Source organism: Capsicum annuum, chromosome 4, assembly GCF_002878395.1.
Source record: "Capsicum annuum cultivar UCD-10X-F1 chromosome 4, UCD10Xv1.1, whole genome shotgun sequence".
NCBI lineage: Eukaryota > Viridiplantae > Streptophyta > Magnoliopsida > Solanales > Solanaceae > Capsicum > Capsicum annuum.
In genome coordinates this window covers 140,509,717-140,518,667 of record NC_061114.1, presented here as the reverse complement: position 1 = coordinate 140,518,667, position 8,951 = coordinate 140,509,717, and the positions used below count along the sequence as shown (strand labels likewise).

The 8,951-nt window shown below is 31.5% G+C and overlaps 1 protein-coding gene across 1 annotated transcript; it reads right to left on the bottom strand.

Moving 5' to 3' along the window:
- Positions 1-400: 400 nt before the first annotated feature.
- LOC107869692 lies at positions 401-4,579 on the bottom strand. Its single transcript, XM_016716170.2, has 3 exons — positions 4,434-4,579; positions 2,742-3,671; positions 401-1,906 (listed from the first exon to the last, which is right to left on the bottom strand). The coding sequence occupies exons 2-3, from the start codon at positions 3,605-3,607 to the stop codon at positions 1,705-1,707; spliced, it is 1,068 nt and encodes a 355-aa protein (XP_016571656.1). The 5' UTR covers positions 3,608-3,671; positions 4,434-4,579; the 3' UTR covers positions 401-1,704.
- Positions 4,580-8,951: the final 4,372 nt, after the last annotated feature.

The window sequence follows — 8,951 nt, the reverse complement described above, 5'->3', positions numbered from 1 at the left end:
TCATCACACGTAGCACTTAAAAAAGGGCTATGAGTCTATGGGAAAACGTGTAGTCAAACTTTTCATTGATTTTAATGTCTATATATTGTCAGTGTAAAAAGAATTTTTACACTATCAATTCATCTAAAAGATAATACAAGAAACTGTCCGTATAAGTGAAAGTTGTTGCCTGAAAAATAAGATATGGAACTTGCTATATTAGGTAAAATTTCACCATAGAGAAAAAATTCTTCAAATGTTATGATATACTATATTATGCAAAAACACTCTTAATATTACTTCAGCAGATTGAAGTTTTCTTTTCCTGATGCTTCAGATGTTGCATCCACATAACGGATCCGTTTGGCCATAGATTTCCCAAGTTGTTTTGAGAAAAAACTTTACAAATAATGTTTGGCCATACAATTTGTCATTGTTTGATAAATATTTTTGGCAAATAATCCAAACTCCCAAATAGTAGAAAAACTAGTATTTGGTCAAGTTTCATTTTTTGGTAACTTTTAAAAGTGAAATAAGTTTCTCAAATACTATAGTCAAATATATGGTGGAACTTCACCCAAATCCTTACCCAAAAATGACTTGCCAAACAAATATTTGGGGATCTATGGCCAAACGCGAGCTACATTTTGGCTAGCTCATCCCCATAATTTGCTACCATCAATGGCCATGAAATCCCACTGGAAAGATGTATTCAGCTGAACGAAATATATGACGTTTAACGGGGCAGCATAAACTGTTTCCGAGTTGAATCTATATCGATTCTAAAATCTACCGCGCATAATCACTGACTGCATTAGCATGTACGAAATGGACAAAAGCTAAAAAGGAAAGCAGTTAAAAGTTATACAGTAGCGCATCTCCGAGTTTGGAGAGTTAAAGTGGTGTGTTAAAGCGGCCAATACAAGATGAAAACTAAATAGGTCAGCAATGACAACTTATAATAGCGAGAGATTCAAGCAGCAGAGTTCTGGTGTTGCTAGAATGGAGGGATGACGGAGAGTTGGGAGGAGCACGTTGCCTTAAAGTTTGGTGAGCTTGTTGCAGATGTCTCAGGGCAAATGAACGTTGAGGGTTGACCTGGTCTGACAAGGTCAAAAGCGTACTTAATTGAGGCTTAGTGCGTCTTCAATGGAATGTCATGTCATGCAATTGGGCCTGCTTGAGTCTAACTAGGTGCTGGATACTGCTGGGCCTGGCACCCGCTATATGTTGGCCACTAAAATCTGCAAATATTCATCCTAGAAAAAGAACCTCACCTTTACAAAGTTGTACAATTTTAGCTGAAACACACCTACTCCTTGGCCATGATACGTATAATGTGATTAATGAAGACCATTTAAACTTATGGTAGTTAAAGAATGTTAGACCAATATTTTCCGTAAAAGCAAGCACGCTCATCAAATACTTCTTGAGAGGGCAAAATGTTCAAACTTTAAGAAGATTCAGCCGATCAACATTTACAATATTAAGGATCCTCAACCTCACGCATTCCCATATTCTTAGTTAAGATTATATCATCTTGTTATACTGACCTCTACCGATTTTATTCAAAATCGACTGCTCGCACATGCTGAAAGAGAATTCAAGATTCACCTTGAAGACAGTCCTAATTTTCAGTTCCTCATTTCAGAAAAGGAGTGTCGTTGATGAAGAGCAAATAATTTAGTCTTTCTTGTCAACATATAGGGGACCGAAAAACATATATCAACAACAGCGAGGCCAACAAGAGAACCACAAACACCAACTTTTCTCTGCTACTCTCGGCTGTGGTTCTGATTGCTTTTGCTGTGGCTGCTTTGCAGGTTGGAACTCTGGTTCAGGTTGAGGTTGAGGTCGAGGTTGAGCTTGAGGTACTTTCTCGGAGGGACTTTTCAGCGAGTTTCTTTTCCCTCCATCGTTTACTAGTCTGGAATTTAGAAAAACTAATCATGTAGAGTTCAAATGTATTTGATGCATGGCATATACTTCTTGCAATCAGATTTCACAGAAGATCATATCACTATGTCAGGTATGCAACAATAGCAGAATGAAGAGTGAACAATAATTTTCTAGGGTATTTTCTAGAGTGAACAATAGAGAGAGTCCAGAAATAAACATGGCAAGAAGAGATGTTATTTTCATTTAGCAGAACACTAGTCAAGATCTAGAAATGAATAAAAGGACTAAATCTATTTCTCAGAAGATTTTAAAACTTCCTTGGAGAGAAGTGAGCTAATTTACATATTTCTCGAATTGTTAAACAACATTAGGAAGGTCGCTACATCAAAATCCCCTCAATTAAAACCGCATAGACAAACAATCTGTCAAATGAAAACAGTTTTAAAACATCACGAGGAAATCCCTCTATTTTAAAAAGGAAAATTCGGAAGTTAAATAAAATAATTGGGACAAAAGTTTAGTGCATGGTGCAACCTTGGTGAGAGGAAAATAAGTGCTTTAGAGCAATCAGTTGAATAAGAGAACAAGAGTAGATTCAAAAGGTCAATAGTAAACTGCAGCTGACTTCTCTGCGTATTTGAACTGAAACAAAACAGAACAACTGAAAATTCTATGTATCTTGAGGTTGTGTGCGTCCTTTTAGGCAGTAAACTAATTTGATGCTTTAACCTTTTATACTCGATGTTAATTTAACAAAAGAGGGGTGATTATCACAAGTCACAACTGCAAAGTATCCTCATACTTCTATAGTGTAGAATTGTTTATGTACCAAAATTTATAGGTAATCCCAAAAGAGAGCTTACATTGGGAAAGCAAAGGAACTGCTGCTGTTTCCACTTGCCTCGGAGTAGCAAGGTGAAGAAACATGTGCAGATGAAGAAATATGAGTTGCCTCAGTTGAAGGAACCACTCTTTCATCAGCCCTGTTGGTTGTGGTGGCAGCAGGCTCATCAATGATATTAGTTGTTTTTTGTTTGATATTATTCACAGGTTTTTCCTCTGGTACCACTTTGGGGTTCTCGACATTCTTCTCTTGTATATCAGTATCTTCCAAAGTTCTTGAACTTTTTCTATTGTTATCTTTGCTAACTTCGATAAGAGAGGGAAGAGGGGAAGATAAGCTCTTATTGTCATTGTATTTAACTTCAGATGCATAATATGGATTGGCTGTTGAATTTTTCCATTCCTCAGGAAGTTCTCCTGATTTATTTAGCATGTGAGAATAATCTGTAGAGAAGCTATTGGCTCCCATCTGAATGCTAAATAATGATTCGTTTGAAGCAGTACTCCATTCTGAGGTGGTTGGCCTGTTTGAAAAAATGGATTTTGGAATACGATTAGGATCATAACCTGGAGGATGATCCATAGTGTGTGACGGAGGTGATTTCGTTGGCTCAAGATTCTGAGGAAAGGCATCGGGAGATAGCACATTTCCTGTTTCAGCACACGGAGATGTAGTCATCACGCTCCGTTGAGGTGTCTGAGAAGAAACATCAAGAAAAGACAAGGCTGCTGAACTCGCAGACACAAAAGCATCTTCTTCAGGCTTGGTATATATATCTCCAAGAGACTCCTTTGGATGTGTACTTAGTTCTAGAGATGAATCAGAAGAAGAAGAAGCTGATAAATGAGAATCAAAATGCCTCCTTACTGGCTTCACATTCTCCATTCTTCCTTCCCCTTTGATCAACACAACTCTTCAATGGTATTGACAAGTCGAGAAAATCTTACTACTGCAAGATGAGGACGATTCAACAAAACAGAACTATTTGTTAGAAAAATTGATAGAGAAACATGTACTATTATTTAATGCCATTTTCCCAGTTTCATCATTTTTCTTTTTTGATAATTATGGTGTTTGAGCCAGTTTGCATGCACTACAATTACTCACTGGGTAATTGTTACCTCTGACCAACACGTACCAAACAACGTGTCTCCAAGGATTTTCACTCTGCATTAACTGCTAGGCCACATCTATTGGTGAGCCCGATTTCCTACTAAGTCCCATGAAAACACCAATTTTGTTTCACTAAAATGGAAATGAGAAGGCGACTTAAACATTAAGGGATCTAGAAATAATTTTTTAGACAAAAAATTTACATTTTCATGGTTTTAGCTTGTCCATTGAAGATCCTTAAATAACAAGAATCAATCTATCTATTATACCTCAATCGCAAACAAGTTCAGGTCAGCTATATGAATGCTTTCATTATTCTTTAACATAACTATCATTATGTAATCAATTTAAGCAAGTATATAAGGCATAGCTCTTTGCGCAAAAGTTGGCTCGGCACCACCATTATTAAGAAGAAGCCTAACTTTTCTTGTTCATTGGTGTCATTAAAAAATATCTGCTCACCTCCAAATCAAGCGTGCATAGTGAGACAAAGAGAAAAACAATATAATATAATTGGATGCAATTTCACGTGTTCTGAATTTGTGCAGAATTCATATTTCAAGTATAATAAAACTTAGAGACGAGCAATATCAAGTACCTAAGATATCCGTAACACCTTTATTTGAATCTTAGTAACTAGTGGTTTCACGTTTGCATGAAAATGTAAATTAGCAACATAGAAGGGGAATTTCTGCAAACAAAAAGCTAGAGAATGAAGATCAACAATTTGAATATAAACATGAATTTAGGTAGCGTAGATAGAAAAAAGGAAAATAATATTTTTAGGGATTTTATTTTTAGGATAAAAGGTTTGCATAGAAGAAGGGTTAAGCGTCCATTTCGGTAATGCCTATTTTCTAACCAACTAGTGAATTTATACGCCCTTCGCGCGGTAGTAAAAGATTCTGACAATTTATAAATTAATTTATCTTTTAAATATTGAATGTTAAAAATAGGTATTAACCATATAATTATATATATGCGTAACTCTTCTACAATTCAAAATATCACTTATGGAATCCATCAAGTACTATTAAGAGAGAATTTAAGGGAACACATAAATTGATGTTAAAAAAATACTTAACAGATAAATAATATGGATATTAAATCCCATCTACAAATTCAAAATATCATTTATGGAGTCCATCAACTACTATTAAGAGAAATTTAAGGAAACATATAAATTAATGTTAAAAAATTACTTAACAGGTAAATAATATGGGTATTAAGGTGACTATTAAATCAATAGGAAGGTAAAAGAAAGAAATGATAGAAAAATTAAAAGCAAAGTGATAAAGACAAAATGAATTTCTTTACCCAGAAATAAGTGACAAAACCTTCTTACAATACAAAAGAATAAATTAATTTTAAATTTTCATAATGTTTGCATTGCTACAAAATTCAACGGATTAAACTAATTGAACAAAAATATCTCCAAAATGTACCTAAATATGTTGTATGAATTAAGAAATATGTCGTTAAAATATATGTCATAATATTATTTGAAAAGATTATTTTAAATTCAGGTGAGAGAATACGTCATCTTTTTGCAATATGAATAAAATTAAAAATAATGTTGAAAAATATAAGAACAGAACTAACATAATCACACTATTCATAAACAAACTACATGTTTCTCGTAAAACTTTTGAGATTATTTAAAATAAAAGATATTCACCTCATTCCAAAATACTCGTTATGTTTTATTTTTTGAGATAATTTACATGCAAAATCTATAGAGTTTGTGTTAGAAACAACAGCTAGCCGTGCTCCTTGACACATCTGCTTGTGTTTACAACCAAATCAATATCTCAAAGTTCAACTCTCATTCCTCTTTATAATCTCTGATCAACCTCCATTACCTTAGTAAAGAATAATTAGACAATATATAAAATGATCAAACAAAAAGTATAAAAGGTTAGGTAGTAATACTACACAACTTCTGTCATATTTGTAGATATAAATTAAATAAAGCCTCTTTGTAAATAATATTGTAGAAGAAAAATTGAAAATTTAGAAAAATAAAGCAATGCAATATAGACAAAAGACTTATCCGTCGAAAAATATTCTAAGAGAGAAAACGTTACATCAAGATGCTTGTGGAGGCAGTTAAGTTTCTTAAATAATTCAATTTCATGATGCGTGATTTTTATATTTATTATAATTCATTTATAATGATTTAATTATAAAAAAAAAGTTAAGTCCCTTCACCTAAATATAATCGTTACATCTAGTACTATTTCTCTTTACAAAGGGGACCATTATGACTAGGACTATTTTTCTTTATGAGGAAAAAATTTATCTAATATGAAGAAAAAAGATAAATGATTTTCTTGATCATTCTTAATTTAATTCGTTAATTGAATTTTGGTTGATTAGGGCGAAGTTCCTTAAAAATCTTGTCAGGGTTCATCCTGAGTCAGGATTGAACTCTTCGTGAGATTCATAGTTGCATTACTTATAACTTTAATTTATTATTCATAGACAAAGCGTATTCGAAATTGTCTTTAATTTCTAGGCATAACTTGTATCCATGCTCTTCATATTGTCCGGAATTCGCTCCCAATATATATATATATATATATATATATACACACATATATACATACATTCAATTTTCTTGATTTCATTTCCCCATTCAACTTCCTTTATGTTATAATTTAAAGCAGAAAAGTTTAAGTATTAGGAATTGTGATTCGTAATTTAGGAAATGCTATGTTGCTATATTAAATTATGTCATCTTTTGGAGTAAAGATATAAGGATCTTATTTTTGTTTATAGCTTTTATTCTTTTGATCTTTTTTTTTTCTATTTTCCAACTTATTTTGTTTTATATGAGAACTTCAATCATTATTATATAACACACAAGACAACATAAATTATATAAATAAAAATTAAATTATAAAATTAACACTACGTAGAAGTCATACATACAAATATTAGATCAATATGTCTTCCTTGTGATGAATAGTAAATCATTATCAATTTCATAATAAACATCACACTTACAAATAGTAATTGAGAATAAACATATTTGATGTTTAACTTTTACATAGAAAACTAAGACTACAAAATTCTAAAATAATTTGTAATACCTTTGTTGTATTCAACCATCTTTAACATCAATATACATCACAATTACAAATAGTAAAAGAGAATAAATATATTTGTTGTTTAACTTTTACATAGAAAACTAAAACTACAAAATTCTAAAATAATTTGTAATATCTTTCATGTATTCCATTATCTTTAACATCAACTCTACGAATTTGGTCGTTTATGGAAAGGACAAATGCTATAAAAAAAAAACCATAAAATGCACTCTATTTATAAGGGGAAAGTTACATTATATGCATATTCATTTTAAAGCATATTGGAAAATAAAAAGCCAAAGATAAAAAAAGAATTAAAAATTAATTATAGAGTAATGGAGTTTTAAATAAATTTTAAGACATTTAAACTCTTACATTGAAGTATAGGAATAAATGGATGAGTAGTAATTGTAATATTCATTTTTGTGCAATAAAAAAATAGAAAAAAATAAAAAAAATTATCAAAAAATCTACAAAAGAGATAAATTACAACAGAGATCATAGAGAGGTGCTGCGTCACCCCCTCTAGGTTTCTCCTTTATATATATATATATATATATATATATATATATGCATAACCGCGCGATGCGCGGATAATATTAAACAATGTAATTACGCTATACCTTATGTGGAACTTATATTATACACTTGTATACTTGAAAAAAGAAAATCATTTAAGTTAGTATATTAATAAGTGATAGCATTAAGTTCATTGTTGTTTGTTGCATATTTATTTAAGGGGACATATTTCATATATATTAACCATGTATGACATATATATTATGAATTTTTATTTTTTAGATCACACACCGTTAATTCTATACCACTAATTCTAAGATGAAACTTCTTCCACCAAAAAGTCAAAAGCGTTTGTTGCTAAGAAATTAATTAAAACTTTAAATTGATAAGATTTTAAAAAATATTATTAAGGTGCATGTTAAGAAAAAAATTTATTTCTTTTTTAAGTGGGGCAGTTTCCAATTTTGTGGGTTGTGCTGTTATTAATTAGTAATTGTTTAGACTTTTTCATTATTTCTTACCGTTGTAATTAGTTTAGAAATTTTAAAAATTCTAAATTGATAATATTTTGAAAAATATTATTAATGTGCATGTTAAGAATATTTTTTTATTTTTAATTTTTAATGTGTAATTTATATAGGGGTGTTTTATTTGCAAATTAGTTTATATATTTTTTCTTTTTTAATATTTATTCTTTTTAAATTATTCTTTTTAAGTAGGATTTTTGTAGCATTGACACTTGTGATTTTTGCTTCTACTAATATATATACATATATGTATATATATATATATATATATATATATATATATATATATATATAATATATATATATATATATTCTGATTCTAACGAATTATTTTCACCATATGGCAGTTGTCAGGTTTACTGTCTAAGGGCTCATTTGTTTGCACTTAATGGAGGTCTGAATTTGAATGGTTCAGACTTCAGACCATTAAGTGCATTTGTTTTTATTAAGATTTTAGCTCTTAACAGGTCTGAATAGGTCTTAATCATTCAGATCTAGAAACAAGTCTTAATAGGTCTTAAGAGGTATTTTGGTGTTGGAGAATATTCACCGCCACTCTATTCATAATTATCAGTCACCACCTCTGCCACCGCCATCATTGTCAACCACCACCAACCACCTCCACCATTACAACCACAATTGACAACAAATATTGCTACCAACAACTATTGTCAACCGCTACCATACCTACTACCTCTATTATTCTAATTATATTTAACGCCACCACCATCGTCAATAGCACCATCACCATCAACCACTATCGGTCAATCCCTACTATCGACCACATCTATCACAACTAGCACCACCGCTAACTACCACTAATACATCACCACCTCCACACATTCTTCGGTGATCACCACCATTGTCACTAGTAATGCCACCTCTACCATCACTTCAATCACTATCATCGCTACAATTTATCTCAATTAATAACCATCTCTACCATCATAACTAACAATATCTCCAACTAGCACTAAC

Excerpts from the sequence above, each read along its gene's own strand:
- LOC107869692 (XM_016716170.2), bottom strand. The coding sequence starts at position 3,607 with ATGGAGAATGTGAAGCCAGTAAGGAGGCATTTTGATTCTCATTTATCA. Across the intron at positions 1,907-2,741 it reads AGTTCCTTTGCTTTCCCAAT|ACTAGTAAACGATGGAGGGA; the intron begins GTAAGCTCTCTT and ends TCTAAATTCCAG.